The following is an 18522-nucleotide window of genomic DNA, read 5'->3' as shown; positions in this document are numbered from 1 at the left end:
TCGACCCACTGAAGGACCAACCACACAGACAACCGATATAAACTTACTCTATGTCACTTTTTTCAACATTATGGCTTGTGAGGAAACTTTCCAAGTTTTTGCAGTGTTTTGTTTCAAAATTGTGCATTACAGCCTAATTAATCAGACTAGGTATGGTGGGGTATGCAAAATAGGACAACTTTGAACATCTTTATCTCTTGATTGTTTTGGCATTCAGGTCCAAAATGTCTCTTTCTAAGCAAATGTGTATGTAATGTTTCGTTTAACTCAAAGGGGGTGCTGTCAAAAAGTGATTGAATGCAAATAGATTTACCCTATACCAAGAATTGGTATCTAGCCTGATTTATTTATTTTGTCAGATGCATTCTCTCAGTGGGCTGAAATGCTACTGTATCAGATATATATATTTTTAACTACAACAACAAAATTCATTCTGAGTCCGAGTCATATGACCGTTTGTTATAACTAGTTAGTTAACAAAAGCTGTAGGGTACAGTTCGAGATTGCAATGAAAGTTATTTATTTCTGTATTGAGCAATCTCGGCAATGCAGTTGATGACAATTTGCTTCGAGAAGCAGCCTTTCGTAATGCACAGCTTCAGTTATCTAAATGCCAGACTGAAAGAAAGAACTTTATAGACGACAAGATAACACTAGCAGAGACAGCACTAGCATGTAGGCTAGCTAGCTACATACAGCTAGCCAAAGACAAGATACATGCATGCATTGCATCAACATCATTATTGTACTGTGGGAAAATAGCAAGCTATTTTCTACAATATATATGCTAATAACATCGATTACTGGCAGTAGCAGGATAATAAAATCACTAACTTACCTTAGGCTTGTAGAGCCACTTTCGAAACCGATTCATCGTTACCTCGCCACCTTACCCCTCCTTTGTCACCGACCGTTAACGTTATTCTACCTGTGCGAGACAGACTACTGAGACTAGCAAGCTAGCTACGTGGGAAATGTTGAATCCAATATGATATCCGAAATTGTAATTTAAAGAGTTCAAGTGTCCAACTAATTTCCTGAACATTTACGTTACGTTTCTATGTCTACAAAATCTACGATTGGCTAGTGCCTCACTGCCACTTTTCAAGTCCAACAGGATAAAGCAATCATCCACGGATGGCTTCCATAGCTGTTCTCTCCCTCTGCTTGATGACAGTCACGTTGACAACATCGCCACCCACCTTCCCAGGGAAATGCTGCGTTCAAGACAACTGGGAACTCAAAAATGTCCGACTCTGAAACTCATTGTAGAAAGATGTCTATGGCGGGAGATCATTGCCTGTTCGAAAATGCAATGGTTACATAATAAATAGGATTGTAAAAATTATAAATGCGTTTTTATTATATATCATTGTGCATGATTAATGCCACAATTAAATTGCTAAATTAAAATGAAACTAGAAAATGGTTCATTGAAAATGGTAAACAGAAAAAGACAAATGGTAAACAGAAAATCGTAAATGTAATTAAGCTTTTTCTTTAATTTTCAATTTACATTTTCAAAGTGTATGTAAATTGCTTCTTGGAAGCGTGAAACAGGAGAGTAAAGCCACACCCCCATGTAGTAGTACATCCTAGCCATGTCGGGCTCTCTGTACATAGATTTTAGACTTGACATTGTAATTGCCATTTTCTGTTAACCATTTTCATTTAGAATTTCCATTTCCAATTAGCCATGTTCGATTCATTTTAACATAGCAATTTTATTGTGCCATGAATAATGGCCACTGATATAAAAATATAAATGCATTTATTATTTTCACATTCCTATTTAAGCATTGGAGTTTCGAACTGGCACTGATAAGCCCACAGATGTCTTAGTTACTTGGAAGCCATCAGAATCAACCAATAGGAATCCCTAACATAAAAAACATAGCAACTTTTTACTCGGAGGGGCCGACTTTCCGAGTTGTCTTGATGTCTTGAACGCGGCATTTTGGCTTGCACTACGTCACTATGGTGTACGTCATAATCATTGTTGATTCTGTCAAGCGAAAATAGATATTTTTTCTAAAATCTTGGTACATTATTTTCATTAAGTAGTTGGAACACATCACAAAAATGAACCTTTAATTGATGTCATAATGGTGTTTGTCACAATGTGAAAATAATCATGTTGTTGACCGCTGTTTTGTGTTACTTGGCAACGACCAAACATCGGAACTGTTTTGAAGCTGCAAAAACACATTGCTAAAGACCTTCGATTTATGAAGCAACTATTCGCCAACATTTTAGTCCTGCAAGGAATGCGTTGAGTTCTTTCAATATAGCTTTTCGACAACCAATGGTAAGGGTCCAAGCATGGACACATTTTGCGTGTCAGAAAATGCCTCCAGCATCACTGATACGTTTATTAATAACCAGTAGATTATCATCTGTGTGTCTGTCGTCTGTCATTGTGGTCAGGTAGCTACCTCAATCCAGCCACCCACCACATTCATTCATTGAGACGATTTTAATTTCCCCAATGCCATTCTGTCCCTACTTTGCTTATGCTCAGGTGAAGCAGAAGATGGCACAAGGCTATGCAACACTTATCAAGGAAGCCACTCTGCTCCTGGACAAGTTCAATGCAGACAAACAGTGTGTGGAGGGATTTACAGAGGATGCTTCAAAGGCCATCGAGGTAACTGTACCTAAATGGAGTAGTGTGTATGTATGGTTGTGATGGATTAATTAATTTCATGCCCTATTATAAGGCATAAAGTTGTCGCGTTATGGTACGACCCAGATGCAGACAACGTCAAGTTAACAGTTTAATAAGCCAACAGGGACAGGCAAAAGACAGGTCAAGGACAATAATCCAGATAGGTGGGGCAAAGGTATTGGACGGCAGGCAGGAGTCAGTAATCCAGATACGTGGGGCTAAGGTACAGGACGGCAGGCAGAAAAGGTCAAACAGGAACAATCATGAGACAGGAACAGAGGGAAATCCGCTGGTAGGCTTGACGAAACAAAACGAACTGGCAACAGACAGAACACAGGTATAAATACACAGGGATTAATGGGGAAGATGGGCGACACCTGGAGGGGGTGGAGACAATACCAAAGACAGGTGAAACAGATCAGGGTGTGACAGTAACCCCCCTCTCCTACCTGGGGGCATACCTGGTTGACCGGGGTGTCGGCATTGGAAATCTGCGATGAGGCCTGGGTCCAGGATGTCCCTGGTGGGGACCCAGCACCTTTCCTCCAGGCCATAACTCTCCCAGTCAACCAGGTACTGGAAATCCCTGCCCTGAGGTTAAACCTTCTGGAGACGCCTCACTGTGTATGCCAGTTGGCCGTCGATGAGACAGGGGAGAGGGGTGGGCCTGGAAACAGGAGACAAAGGGCTGTGAGACATGGGTTTAACTCTGGACACATGAAAGGTGGGGTGTATGTGAAGGGTACGGGGCAACAGAAGACGAACAGCAGAGGGGCTAATCATTTTAAAGATGGGAAATGGGCCGATAAACCAAGGGGGGGGTTGCGGGATTCCACCCGGAGGGGATGATCCTGGGTGGATAACCATACCTTCTGCCCGAGACGATACCGGGAAGCCGGGGTCCGATGGCGATGCACTTGTCGTCAATACCTGGAGGTGGTCTTGAGGAGGGCCGACCGGGCTCTCCTCCAGGTACGACAAAAGTAGTGGACAAACATCTGGGCAGAAGGTATGCCGATCTCTTCTTCCTGCTCGGGGAAGAGCAGGGAAGGGTGTTGCGGGCGTATTCCACCCACACAAGCTGCTGGCTCCAGGTGGTGGGGTGGCGACCAGGCAGCGCAGAGTAGTCTCTTCGGTCCTGGTTGGCTCGCTCCAACTGGCCATTGGACTGGAACCCAGAGGACAGGCTGGCCGATGACCCAATGAGGGTGCAGAACGCCTTCCAGAACGAGAACTGAGGCCTCCAGTCAGATACCATGTCCACGGGCAGTCCATTGATCCAGAAGACGTGCTGCACCATGAGCTGGGCCCTCTCCTGGGCTGAGGGTAGTTTGGGGAGAGAAATGAAGTGGGCGGCTTTGGAAAAGCGGTCGACCACAGTGAGTACGGCAGTGTTGCCCTCAGACAGGGGAGACCTGTGACGAAATTCAGGGATATGTGGGACCAGGAACGGTGAGGGACAGGCAATGGTTGCATAAGACCAGCCGGAGCTTGCCGAGGAGTCTTGTTCTGAGCACAGACCGTGCAGGCAGAGACAAATGCGGCGACACCCGGAACCATAGTAGGCCACCAAAAGCGTTGTTGCACAAAGGCCAGCGTCCGACGGGAGCCGGGGTGGCAGGCAAGCCTGGAGGAATGGGCCCACTCCAGGACCGCGGAGCGGACATCGTCAGGCACAAACATCTGGTTATCTGGCCCCCCCCAGGGTTTGACTGGGACCGCTGCGCCTCCCGGACCTGTTTCGCTATACCCCAGCTGAGTGCCTTCACCAGGCACGAGGTGGGAAAGATGGTCTCGGGCTCCGGGGTGGTTACCGTGGGGCTATAGTGGTGAGACAGGGCATCCGGCTTGACGTTCTTGGACCCCGGCCGATAGAGGGAAAAGTTGAACCGGGTAAACAGCCCATCTCGCTTGCCTGGAGTTGAGGTGCTTGGCATTGCGGAGATACTCCAGGTTTTTGTGACCGGTCCACACATTGACAGATGTTCCGCCCCTTCCAGCCAGTGCCTCCATTCCTCCAACGCCATCTTCACTGCGAGAAGCTCACGATTCCCCACATAGTAGTTCCTCTCCGTGCCGTTGAGGCAGTGGGAGAAGAAGGCGCAGGGATGCAGCTTAAGGTCCATTGCAGAACGTTGGGACAGGACAGCCCCCACTCCAACATCCGAAGCATTTGCCTCCACCACAAACTGTCGGGAAGGGTCAGGATGAACCAAGATAGGAGCACTGGTGAAGTGGTTTTTGAGGTCCCGGAAAGCCCGTTCAGCGGCAGAGGACCACGTAAACGGAACCTTGGTCGAGGTGAGTGCAGACAGGGGGGGAAGCCAAGGTGCTGTAACTCCGGCTAAAGCGGCGATAAAAGTTGACAAACCCCAGGAACCGTTACAGCTGCACCCTAGACGTAGGCTGAGGCCAATCCACCAACGCTCTCACCTTCACCGGTATCCATCTGGACACTCCCAGCAGAGATGATGTAACCCAGAAAGGGGATGGTGGAGCGATGGAACTCGCAATTCTCGGCCTTTACAAACAGTTGATTCTCCAGAAGGCGTTGAAGAACCTGCCGGACATGGAGCATGTGTTCTTGGGGGGAGCGGGAGAAGACGAGGAGGTCATCAATGTCGACGAAGACGAACCGGTTCAACATGTCACGGAGAACATCATTTACCAGAGCCTGGAACACAGCAGGGGCGTTGGTGAGGCCAAAAGACATGACCAGATACTCGTAGTGGCAGCTGGCCGTGTTGAAGGCGGTCTTCCACTCGTCTCACTCTCGTATCTGCACCAGGTGGTAGGCGTTCCATAGATCCAGCTTGGAAAACACAGTGGCCCCCTGGAGCGGCTCGAAGGCTGAGGAAATTAGTGGTAACGGGTAACGGTTCTTCACAATAATGTCATTGAGTCCCCGGTAGTCAAAGCAAAGGGTCTTGTTCTTTTTCTCCACAAAGAAGAACCCTGCGCTGCCGGGAGGGGGACAGATAAATCCTGCAGCTAGGGAGTCCCCAATGTAGGTCTCCATAGCCTTGGTCTCCGGTCCCGACAGACAAGGTCAATCCCACAGTGCCCCTGGGACAAGGTCAATCCCACAGTCATAGGGTCGGTGCGGCTGAAGCGAAATGGCCCTGGCCTTGCTGAACACCTCCCTGTTCAGCAAGGTACTCCGCGGGGATGGCGGAGAGGTCCAGGGCAACTTCCGTGCCCCCAGGAAGACGTCCTGGGGCAGGTTGCGCTGACTTCAGACAATGGGCGTAGCAGAACAGACTTCAGCCCATGATGGCACCCGTAGGCAAGTTGTTGAGGGGATTGTGTGGCCGGAGCATCCCAAAACCACGGGAATCTGAGGAGACTTGATGAGCAGAAATTGAATAGTCTCGCTGTGATTCCCTGACACCCGTAGGTTGAGGTGAGTGGTGTGGTATGAGTGACCCGGCCTATAGAGTGGCCATCTAGCGCTCTATCATCCATGGGAATGGAGAGGGGCTGAGGACCCGGAGAGATTTAGACTGGTTTCCCCACAGCAGAATGGCATGAAAAGGGGTGCGAGCAAGGGAAGCAGAAAAGTTCTCCATATGGCCCGCCAGTGTACTCGCTCCTACCGGTGAGCCTGGTCTTTTTAAAGGACACAAATGAGTCCCGCAATACAGACAACTCTTTGTGTTGATCCTGTATTGCCGTTCCGCTGGCGACAGCCCAGCCCTGCCTAGTTGACTCGGCCATCTTCGGCAACTCTCGGGGGAGGTCAGGAAGCGTCGGGTTCTCTCGGCAACGGGACCGTCGGAGACTTCCTGGGTTGACGCGGAGGCCAGGTGGAATCCCTGGATGTGCGAGCGAAGTCGAATTTCCTCTCCCTCCGTTGTTCATCAATGCGGCTGGTCAATGCGATGAGGGAATCAAGATCCGTAGGTAACTCCCGAGCAGCAAGCCCGTCCTTGATCTCCTCTGAGATGCCGTGCAGGAACATATCGAACAGCGCTTCCTGGTTCCAAGCACTCTCCGCTGCCAATGTGCGGAAATCCACTGCATAGTCTGCCACACTGCGGGAGCTCTGCCGAAGCTGGATTAGCTTCCTCAAGCAGGTCTCAGTACAGTACAGTTCCCGCTCAGCCCAGTCAAAACTGTTCGCTGCTCTGGCACCCCAATGGTGGAACAAACTCCCTCACGACGCCAGGTCAGCGGAGTCAATCACCACCTTCCGGAGACACCTGAAACCCCACCTCTTTAAGGAATACCTAGGATAGGATAAAGTAATCCTTCTAACCCCCCCCCCCCCCCTTAAAAGAGTTAGATGCACTATTGTAAAGTGGTTGTTCCACTGGATATCATAAGGTGAATGCACCAATTTGTAAGTCGCTCTGGATAAGAGCGTCTGCTAAATGACTTAAATGTAAATGTAAATGTAAGCTTCTCTCCCAGAGAGTAGGGCATCAAATACTGTCACCTCTCCTACGAACCCCTTCAAACTAACACATACGGCCAGCTGTTGTTCCCATACATCAGTAGCCCAGGTGAAAGCCCTCCCGGACATCAGCGCGATGAGGTAGGCTATCTTGGAGCGATCCGAGGGGAAGGAGGAGGGCTGAAGCTCGAAGACGAGGGCACACTGAGCTAGAAACGCCCGACAGGCTCTCCATTGAAATGTTCCAGGGGAGGTAAGCGGGGCTCCCGAGAAGGCAGAGTGACGGCGCTGCTAGCAGCTGTTTTACTGAGGGGCTGTGTGATTACCACCGTGGTAGGCTGCCTCCCAGACAACCCACGGAATTGCTCCAGAAAAATGTCCAACGCCCGCTCATGGCGTTCAGCCAACGTTTGGACCCCTCCATAAGGCCACAAAGTAATTCCTCGTGTCTAATGATAGTGGCTCCTTGGGAGGAGATGGTGTTGCGTAGCTGGCCCGGGTCTGCTGGGTCAGTCATGGCCAGTTCGTACTATCACGTTTCAAGGTAAGACCCAGATGCAGACAACGTCAAACTAACAACAGTTTAATAATCCAACAGGGGCAGGCAAAATACAGGTCAAGGAAAGGCAAGGGTCAATAATCTAGATAGGTGGGGCAAAGGTACCGGACAGCAGGCAGGCTCAGGACAGACAGAAAAGGTAAAACCGGGAAAACTAGAGGACATGAACAGAGGGAAAACCACTGGTAGGCTTGACTTAACAAAACAAACTGGCAACAGACAAACAGAGAACACAGGTATAAATACACAGGGGATAATGGGGAAGATGGGCGACACCTGGAGGGGGGTGGAGACAATCACAAAGACAGGTGAAACAGATCAGGGTGTGACAAAAGCATGATTTTAAAGATAGGGAAAGGAGATCATTGATCCAATTAATGGTCAGACCAGAGCCATATACTGTATATCCATACCGTACTACCGCTTCGGTATTACAAACATTTCAGATAACAGTTTGTCTTTCTTACCACCAGAACCTGGATGCCTTGGATCAGAAGTTTATACTGGATATAATTTCTGGATGCATTGAGCAAAAAATGTTATTGGATGTTGTCATCAACGTCTTTTATGCTCAGAGTGGGAAATACTTTCTGAAGGCTGATCGTAACCAGTTAGCCAGTAAGTTCATCACATCATTTCAAGCATACATTATTTTGAATAACTTCAGAATTCTAGATAATGTTGATTGTGTTGTTTTAAATTTATGAATGAATAGTGATTCAATTGTAATGCTGGAGGGGTGGGCGGGGGGCTTTGTTTTCAAAAGCATGATCTGGCCATTTGTCTCTTCTATGTTTGCTATATTTGTGTTCCACAGTAATATGTTACTTCAGCATGTTCCTCATTGATGACCTTGGACTGGAGTGCTTCAGCAAGGTTGTCAACTCTTTGGACATAAAAAAGATGCACAAAGTGAGAAACGTACATTTTCTGTGATCTAATGGCACTTAGGAAGTTAGGATGCAACAACAATGCAATTTTTTCACAGTTTGGGTTAATGTTATGGCTCATGAAAGAAATCAACTTTCTCTGCCAATCCAGTCACTCACCCTCATATAGAGGAGGTTATCTGTGTGGTAGTTTTGGGGTCATGAGGTTTGAGTGTCAAAAATGTTAGCCTATTAAAGGCCCAGTGCATTCAAAAACATGATTTTTGTATATATTTCCACACTATAAAGTTGGAATAATATTGTGAAAATGATGATAATAACCTTTTAGTGTAAGAGCTGTTTGAAAACACCGCCAGAAATATCAGTCTGTTTTGGTGGGATAAAGTTGTGGCGACATCGTGGTGACATCACCAGGCAGTAAATTAGCTAATAGAACAGTAAGGTACTTAATTGTTACCCAGAAATGATTTGATATTGAGATAAAAACGGCTGCATTGGACGTTTAATGTAATGAAACCGTACTTGGACTGTGAATGACAGTATAAATTATGGTTTGGCAGTTCCTGAGTTTCTTCTTCAACATCACAAACCTCAGTACCTGGATCCAGGGGGAGTGGAGTCAGATCTATGATGCTGCCTATGTGGAGAGGAACTGGATTGCCCCGCTACTAAGGTGCAGCACTGTAAAGACATTTATGTTATACCTAAATACATTGAATCACCACTTATTCTATATTGTTTTGTTGTCTTTATGATGTGTTGTTGCTGTCTTGCTCTTTGCCGTCTCTTTTTCTAATCGCTACGGTTTTCACCCACTAGGTGGCGCCCTGAGATTGAGATTCTGATGGCTCAGCTTGCATCCAGAATGTCTAGAGGGAGTCAGTTTAAAAAAGCCACCAAGAAAAACACTGAGCCCCACGAATTTTCACTTACCAAATCCAAAGCTCGCCCTCTCCCTGCACCTGAGCCCATCCCCCTGCAGGAGAAACACCAGCTGGTCAGTTTCAAGTTTCAGTTTTACCAGAGGCTCCTACATGAAAAATACTACAGTTTACGATAGAATACTACAGTTTACTATAGAATACTACAGTATTTACTATAAATGTATGTATAACGTAGAATACTATACTACACACTAGTATACCTCGATCATGTGTAGTACTTACTACAATATACTACAGCATTCTATAGAACAGTATTATCCAGAGAAAGAAAACTGTAGTAAATACTACAGTAATGTCCACAAAAACACTGCAGTCTGCAAAAGCACTACACTTTATTAAACTATTTATTTATATTTTCATTTAACCTTTATTTAACTAGGCATGTCAGTTTAGAACAAATTCTTATTTACAATGATGGCCTACCAAAAGGCAAAAGGCCTCCTGCGGGGACGGGTGCTAGGATTAAAAATTCATTCAAAATAAAATATAGGACAAAACACACATCACGACAAGAGAGACAACACAACACTACATAAAGAGAGACCTAAGATAACAACATAGCATGGCAGCAACACATGACAACACAGCATGGTAGCAACACAACATGACAACAACATAGTAGCAACAACATGGCAGCAGCACAACATGGCAGCAGCACAAAACATGGTACACATTTTTTTGGGCACAGTCAACAGCACAAAGGTCAAGAAGGTAGAGACAACAGTACATCACGCAAAGCAGCCACAACTGTCAGTAACAGTGTCCATGATTGAGTCTTTGAATGAAGAGATTGAGATAAAACTGTCCAGTTTGAGTGTTTGTTGCAGCTCGTTCCGGTCGCTAGCTGCAGCGAACTGAAAAGTCGAGCAACCCAGGGATGTGTGTGCTTTGGGGACCTTAAACAGAATGTGACTGGCAGAACAGGTGTACTGTAGTAAATACAGTATTTAATTTGCATATACCCTGCCCATTCCCTTCCCCCATATCCCAATTTGTGCCACCCATAAGTGAGAAACCTACATGCCAAGTATAGACCGTATTTAAAAAATAAAAAATAAAATATTTCACCTTTATTTAACCAGATAAGCTAGTTGAGAACAAGTTCTCATTTACAACTGCGACCTGGCCAAGATAAAGCAAAGCAGTTACACATAGAATAAACAAGCGTACAGTCAATAACACAATAGGAAAAAAAGAAAGTCTATATACGGTGTGTGTAAATGGCATGAGGAGGTAAGGCAATAAATAGGCCATAGTAGCAAAGTAATTACAATTTAGCAGATTAACACTGGAGTGATAGATGAGCAGATGATGATGAGCAGATGATGGTGTGTAAGTAGTGATACTGGCGATATATAATGTGTTCAATACAGGAAATATAATTTATTTTACATTTATTTAACTAAGCAAGTCAGTTAAGAACAAATTCTTATTTACAATGGTGGCCTAGGAACAGTGGGTTAACTGCCTTGTTCAGGGGTAGATCGACAGATTTTTAACATGTCAGCTCGGTGATTCGATCATAGCTACCTTTCAGTTACTGGCCCAACGCCCAACCACTAGGCTACCTGTCGCCCCAGAAGAGCTGAACTATCTGTTCAGATCCCAGTCCTACCTACAGATTCTGGAAAATTTGCTCTTTTAGTATTTCTCCAGTAGGTTTCCTCAAGGTAAAAGCCCCCACTTCTATATTAAAGATAAATATAAAACAAAACCCCTAAAATACTACAGTACTACAGTAATGTCTGCAAAAACACTACAGTAAATACTACAGTATATTAAAGTCTGCAAAAACGCTACAGTAAATACTACAGTATACTACAATCTGCAAAAAGACTACATTAATTACTATAGTATATACTACAGTTTTCTTTTACTGCAGTATTTATACTATAGTTAACTGTAAATACTGTAGTATATTACAGTAAATACTACAGTATTCACTCTACCACAAAAACACTACAGTGAATACTACAGTAAAGCCTGCAAAACACTACAGTGAATACTATAGTATTTATGCCATAGTATACTACAGTATTTTTTTATGTGCGCTACCACTGTACAATAGTGCTTTTTTTAATTTGGAAACATTGAACTCTCAGGTCCAAAGTCAGAACCTTATTGACACAATATCATAGTAGATAGGCTATTCTATTTTTATAACCTTCATAGTGACCCCTGCTTATTGTTTCATAGGTACCAACCAGCACCTACAGAGTTCCAAAAGAGAAGCAGGTCATAGAGGTGGTCAAACAGAGGAACCGTCAGAAGGCAGAGGTATGTTGTGTCTGGTATCTTATTTTAACACCTAGTTTTCTCCTGCACTCCTACATGCAATAAACCCCGGTTTTCTTTTCCACCCACAGAAAGTTCTGTATGAGGCCAACACTCAACAGTTCAAGTGTGCAAACCCACAAAAGTCTGAGCGCACCAAGGTAGGTGAATGTTCCACGTAAGAGATTTTAAAATACATTTTCTTGCTTCAAGGTTTTTTTTCTTCTATATGGGTATCCTGTTTCCATCCAGCTGAATCATACTGTACTGTCTGATTTACAGAGTGTCATGTCCCAGATTGTACGAAGCCATGACTCCCAACTCAAGTTTGATTCACTCCACACCTCTGGAACCCCAGCCACCCATAGGGTAGCTCTCACATGATACAGAAATCATATACAGTAACTGACAGACACACTTGTCTATGTGCGTGTGTCTATACCCATGTGTATTTCTATATTTCCACCAGCCTAACAACCTGCCCATCAGGCTCAACACCACGGCCATCCTGCGGGAGGGGGCTCTGTATAACCGTCAGGTGGAGGAGGAACTACGCAGGTACGACACAATATAATCCCTGCATCTGTGCCTCCTATATCAGTTGTGCCACTATACTTCAGGAATTAATCACTATGTCGACTGTATAGTTGACATATTTGACATAGAAAACTAGCTGCGCTAGTGTGACACTTATGACGGCAGCTAGAGTGGAGAGGTTTAATAATGTGTGCTGGGTGTGTTACGGTAACACAGGATGGAACAACTTGTGGAGGGGGCGGGCGAGCCCTCCTCGTTCCTGCAGTGGCAGAAGGAGATGCGGGAGTGTGATCTCCAGGAAGAGCTGGCCCAGGTGGAGCGTCGCCGTCTGGAGGGTCGTATCCGCTACGAGGAGGCTGCTCTCCCCCGCACTCGCATCATGGAGCGCAACCAGAAGACTGCACTGCTAAAGAAGGAAGAGGTGTGTGTTATTAGAATTAATTATTAATGTGTTCATAGTGTTATTCAGTTTTGGAATCATTGAATCGTTGAGAAAGGGTAATTGGCTATATTAAGTGTTCCTGTCTTTGTGAGTCTCTTTGATGGAGCCTGTCCTGTTTATGATTGTTTGCAGACTGCCAAGCTGATGCAAAGATACGCAAACAAGCGGTTGCAGGAGGAGAAAGAGATGAGAGACCTGGTGCAACAGGTGGCAGATGGACACAAAAACTCTAAAGCAGCTAAAGTGAAGTTGCAGGAGTTCAAACAGCGAATAGGTGACTAAACTATAGCATTACATCACCCCCTGTTCCCACATTTTTATTTATTTTATTTTACCTTTATTTAACTAGGGATGAGAAATGTACCCTTTCTCAATTACACCTGCTTTGGTGTTGTGGTGCAGCAGACGGTGCTTGGCAAATTGGGGTCTCATTTCTGTGTGCTTTTGTGTACGTTTGCATTCCAGTAAAGGAAGTGTCGGAGCAGAGTGGGGAACTCCTTCGTCAGGCCCTGGAGGAAGCGCAGGCAGAGCTGAGCAGGAAGTTTGAGATTATCTGTCAGATCCGGGCCATTGAGTCTGTCCCCCTCATCAGGCACAAGTTTGTGGATGAAACAGAGGTGAGCAGGGGAATGGATCTTGCCAACATAATAGAGTATAAAGGCATTTTGCTGGGTTCTGTCAGGAGAAGGTTGACTTTTATGATGAACAATATACTGTATTCTGACCTCTCCCTGTCAAAGACAGCGGGACATGACCTGCTTGGGGAGATGTCCCTGGCTGAGCTGCGGGAGCGTCTGGCCATGCTGAGGGATGCAGAGCAGAGAGAGCATCAGGACAGGAGGGGGCACATTCTGGAGGACAAGAAGAGCAGGGAGCAGCTTTTGCTGGAGCAGCTGGACACCATCGCCCTCCACAGGACAGCCCTGGGACAGGCTGCTGCACGCAGGTCAGAGCAACTAAGACACTTGCATGCCTGGCTTGCACACAGAAGGCATGTCTGAGATGTACAGTATCCTAATGTGCATATGGTGTGAGGCAGGCAGGAGGAGAAGAGAGCAAGGCGGGAGCTGCAGCAGAGAGTAGCCGAGGACGAGAGGGTGGTGGCTTTGCAGAGAAGGCTGGAGGAGAGGCAGCAGGAGCGCCAGAGGCTGAAGCAGCGCGAGAAAACCAAAGCCAAGATTAGTGAGCAATCTGCCACTCATGCCCTCAATAGCTGGAATCACAGGAAGGTAAGCATAAACAGAAATAGAAATATTCCAAGCTGTGTTTTGGATTTGCTAGAAGATGTTCAATAACCAGCTTATCACGCTCTCATCCCAATCATGTGTGTGTGTGTGTGTGTGAGCAGCAAAAACTGGAGGAACAACACTGGGCAGATTTGGAGCAAAGATTGGAGCGTCAGGTCCAGCAGGAAGCTCCTAACACTCTCTCCCAGAAGAAAAATACTCAAGGCCTAGACATCAACCTCTGAATGTCATTCTCCTAGCATAAGGACCATATTGCATGTTTGTTCCAAGTCTTTGAGAAGCCCTAATTTCATATAACAAGTACAACATGCATTTTGTATTTACTTTTGTTAAGGCTACTACTGCTACTCTTATCAAGAGGATGTCAGCATGTAAAGTTGAAAACAAAAAATATTTTGTTGTGCTCTTATGCCACTGTATAATTTAAAGTGAACCCAAATCTTTGAACTATGTGTTTTATTTCCTTACTTTGATTTAATTTTGTTACATTGGAATGTAGGACAGCCCTGTATGTTCAAGAATACCCATGCATGGATGAAAATGGGCGCATTCGAAATAGCAGCGAGTAGAGAGAGACTGACTGATCTACAAATCACTCTCAATGTTGTTTGTAGATCAGTCAGTCAGTCAGTCACAAATTACCCATGATACATCATTCCCGGTTTTGATGCTCTTGAACGCGGGCATGTCTAGGGATCCCGCTAATGTCGACGCAAAATTTACATAGCCATTCGAGTCGCGTTTGGGAGAATTTTTGCATTTTAGTGTACTCTAATTATTTCAACCTGATAACGTTACGTTAATTATCCTAACATGCTATGAAAGGTCACTGCTGACAGCGAGCTACTCACATATGCACAGCAGCGACACTACTGCAGTTCATTAGGTTTGAACCTGAAAGTATCTGTCAGAAAGGTAACCAAACAACATATACATTTGCTTGGTATCTTTCTGTTTATGTACGAATGTTAAAATACTATTTCATACATGGCTGCTTTTTAAACGAATCAAATTACCTTATTAACGTTAGCTAACGGTTTGCCTGTTTTTCTTTTACTTGGCCAGCGAGGGAAAAATATAAACACGTCCGTTAGCTACCTAGCAAAAGGTAGTAAGTAACAACTTACTAATCAATTGTTAACTAGCGAACTTGCTAGTTAACTTACTAATCAATTGTTACTAACTACGTTGATGGAAGATACAGGTAACGTTAACTGCCAAAATAATGGAAACACCGAGTAAATGAGGGATACCAAAGTATATTGATTTCTGATTTAAATAAGCAATTAACATCCCACCATGTGTAACAGTATAACAGTATAACCGTACAGTTAAACCGTCCCCTCGTTTTATTGGTCGCATAACGTTACACATATTTAGCAGATGTTATTGCGGCTGTAGCAAAACACATGCAGTAATATCTAACCATACACAAATCTACAAGTAAAATAATGGAAATAAGAAATACAGAAATATTTGCCAGAGCAATGTCGGTGCGGAGTATAACGTTAAATATGTATGTGGTTGTGTGTGTGTGTGAGTGAGTATATGTGATTGGATGTAAAATGCTGGGCAAGCCATTATTTTCGCAATTTTTGGCTACCATGCATGACAATGCCCCCATCACTGAATGATTTGATGTGCATGAAAACGATGTAAACCGTATGCCATGGCCATTTCAGTCACCAGATCTCAACCGATTTGAACACCTATATGGGAGATTCTGGAGCGGCACCTGAGACTTTTTACACCACCATCAACAGCACACCAAATGATGGAATTTCTCATAGAAGAATAATGTCGCATCTCTCCAATAGAGTTCCAGACACTTGTAGATATGCCAAGGTGCATTGAGGCTGTTCTGGCTGGTGGTGGCCCAACGCACGTTATGTTGGTGTTTGTCTTATTTTGGCAGTTACCTGTGGTGTTAGCTACTTTAGTTATGTAGCTTGTAAGTTCAAGTTCCATTATCTGCTATTATTGTTGCAGGAAGTATAGGCTGTCTATAATGTTACATCCTCAGTGTGTGTAATTTATTTATTTTGCAGTGACAATACTTTCGCGACAACATGAATGAGGTAAGTCTGTACTCCTTCCCTATTACTCAGACAAACACCTCTTTCCTCTCCCGTTGTCTACTGATGTGTGTTTACACTCTTCTGTTGCTTGACTGTACCCTACCCATATGCATCCAGGCTGAGCAAGATAGAATTGAGATCCCTGATACCAGATGCTCCAACAATACAAATGAAGGCACAGCAGACAGCAGCAACACTTCACGCCTTGAGACCATAGAGGTGCTGGAGAGCAGTGAGTAAAGGCCCATATACACTCCTCTCCATAAGTATTTGGACACTGAATCTATTGGAAAATCATACAGTACCAGTTAAAAGTTAGGACACAACTACTCATTCCAGGGGTTTTCTTTATTTTTTACTATTTTCTACATTGTAGAATAATAGTGAAGATATCAAAACTATGAAATAACATATGGAATGGAATCATGTAGTAAGCAAAAAGTATATTTGAGATTCTTCAAAGTAGCCACCCTTTGCCTTGATGGCAGCTTTGCACACTCTTGGCATTCTCTCAACCAGCTTCATGGGGAATGCTTTTGAAACCGTCTTGAAGGAGTTCCCACATACAGTATATCACAAAAGTGAGTACACCCCTCACATTTTTGTAAATATTTGGGTATATCTTTTCATGTGACAACACTGAAGAAATGACACTTTGCTACAATGTAAAGTAGTGAGTGTACAGCTTGTATAACAGTGTAAATTTGCTGTCCCCTCAAAATAACTCAACACACAGCCATTAATGTCTAAACCGCTGGCAACAAAAGTGAGTACACCCCTAAGTGAAAATGTCCAAATTGGGCCCAAAGTGTCAAGATTTTGTGTGGCCACCATCATTTTCCAGCACTACCTTATCCCTCTTGGGCATGGAGTTCACCAGAGCTGCACAGGTTGCCACTGGAGTCCTCTTCCACTCCTCCATGACGACATCACGGAGCTGGTGGATGTTAGAGAGCTTGCACTCCTCCACCTTCCGTTTGAGGATGCCCCACAGATGCTCAATAGGGTTTAGGTCTGGAGACATGCTTGGCCAGTCCATCACCTTTACCCTCAGCTTCTTTAGCAAGGCAGTGGTTGTCTTGGAGGTGTGTTTGGGGTCGTTATCATGTTGGAATACTGCCCTGCGGCCCAGTCTCCGAAGGGAGGGGATCATGCTCTGCTTCAGTATGTCACAGTACATGTTGGCATTCATGGTTCCCTCAATGAACTGTAGCTCCCCAGTGCCGGCAGCACTCATGCAGCCCCAGACCATGACACTCCCACCACCATGCTTGACTGTAGGCAAGACACACTTGTCTTTGTACTCCTCACCTGGTTGCCGCCACACACGCTTGACACCATCTGAACCAAATACGTTTATCTTGGTCTCATCAGACCACAGGACATGGTTCCAGTAATCCATGTCCTTAGTCTGCTTGTCTTCAGCAAACTGTTTGCGGGCTTTCTTGTGCATCATCTTTAGAAGAGGCTTCCTTCTGGGACGACAGCCATGCAGACCAATTTGATGCAGTGTACGGCGTATGGTCTGAGCACTGACAGGCTGACCCCCCCACCCCTTCAACCTCTGCAGCAATGCTGTCAGCACTCATACGTCTATTTCCTAAAGACAACCTCTGGATATGACGCCGAACACGTGTACTCAACTTCTTTGGTCGACCATGGCGAGGCCTGTTCTGAGTGGAACCTGTCCAGTTAAACCTCTGTATGGTCTTGGCCACCGTGCTGCAGCTCAGTTTCAGGGTCTTGGCAATCTTCTTATAGCCCAGGCCATCTTTATGTAGAGCAACAATTATTTTTTTCAGATCCTCAGAGTTCTTTGCCATGAGGTGCCATGTTGAACTTCCAGTGACCAGTCAGTATGAGGGAGTGTGAGAGCGATGACACCAAATTTAACACACCTGCTCCCCATTCACACCTGAGACCTTGTAACACTAACAAGTCACTTGACACCGGGAAGGGAAAATGGCTAATTGGGCCCAATTTGGACATTTTCACTTAGGGGTGTACTCACTTTTGTTGCCAGCGGTTTAGACATTAATGGCTGTGTGTTGAGTTATTTTGAGGGGACAGCAAATTTACACTGTTATACAAGCTGTACACTCACTACTTTACATTGTAGCAAAGTGTCATTTCTTCAGTGTTGTCACATGAAAAGATATACTCAAATATTTACAAAAATGTGAGGGGTGTACTCACTTTTGTGATATACTGTATGCTGAGCACTTGTGCGCTGCTTTTCCTTCACTGCGGTCCAACTCCCAGACCATCTCAATTGGGTTGAGGTCAGGTGATTGTGGAGGCCAGGTCATCTGATGCAGCACCATCACTCTCCTTATTGGTCAAATAGCCCTTACAGAGCCCGGAGGTGTGTTTTGGGCTATTGTTCTGTTGAAAAACAAATGATAGTCCCACTAAGCACAAACTAGATGGGATGGTGTATCGCTGCAGAATGCTGTGGTAGCCATGTGGGTTAAGTGTGCCTTGAAT

General features: G+C 45.0%; 2 protein-coding genes and 1 non-coding gene across 5 annotated transcripts in view; 2 read left to right on the top strand and 1 right to left on the bottom strand.

Moving 5' to 3' along the window:
• The window catches only part of LOC129812955 (lateral signaling target protein 2 homolog), an 81001-nt gene extending 79796 nt beyond the window's left edge, over positions 1 to 1205 (bottom strand). For 2 of the 3 annotated variants that reach the window (XM_055864974.1, XM_055864976.1), the window contains exon 1: positions 839 to 1204. In XM_055864974.1, coding sequence (XP_055720949.1) covers positions 839 to 874 — 36 coding nt within the window. In that variant the 5' untranslated portion in view covers positions 875 to 1204. Of the gene's footprint in view, positions 1 to 838 lie in introns of all 3 variants that reach the window. The other variant, XM_055864975.1, reaches the window with a different exon arrangement.
• An 828-nt stretch (positions 1206 to 2033) lies between these two features.
• On the top strand, positions 2034 to 14404 carry LOC129812950 (cilia- and flagella-associated protein 99-like). The gene is made up of 16 exons (XM_055864964.1): positions 2034 to 2308; positions 2522 to 2647; positions 8097 to 8241; positions 8441 to 8535; positions 9074 to 9186; positions 9333 to 9510; positions 11654 to 11734; positions 11824 to 11892; positions 12014 to 12100; positions 12201 to 12289; positions 12485 to 12689; positions 12843 to 12984; positions 13176 to 13327; positions 13451 to 13656; positions 13750 to 13939; positions 14059 to 14404. The coding sequence occupies exons 1-16, from the start codon at positions 2306 to 2308 to the stop codon at positions 14179 to 14181; spliced, it is 2004 nt and encodes a 667-aa protein (XP_055720939.1). The 5' UTR covers positions 2034 to 2305; the 3' UTR covers positions 14182 to 14404.
• LOC129813466 (U7 small nuclear RNA) lies at positions 11085 to 11139 on the top strand. The gene has a single exon (XR_008753172.1). It is a non-coding gene; the product is annotated as a U7 small nuclear RNA (small nuclear RNA).
• Positions 14405 to 18522: the final 4118 nt, after the last annotated feature.

The sequence above is a fragment of the Salvelinus fontinalis genome, chromosome 16 (assembly GCF_029448725.1).
Source record: "Salvelinus fontinalis isolate EN_2023a chromosome 16, ASM2944872v1, whole genome shotgun sequence".
Lineage (NCBI taxonomy): Eukaryota > Metazoa > Chordata > Actinopteri > Salmoniformes > Salmonidae > Salvelinus > Salvelinus fontinalis.
This window is presented reverse-complemented; position numbering and strand designations above follow the sequence as displayed.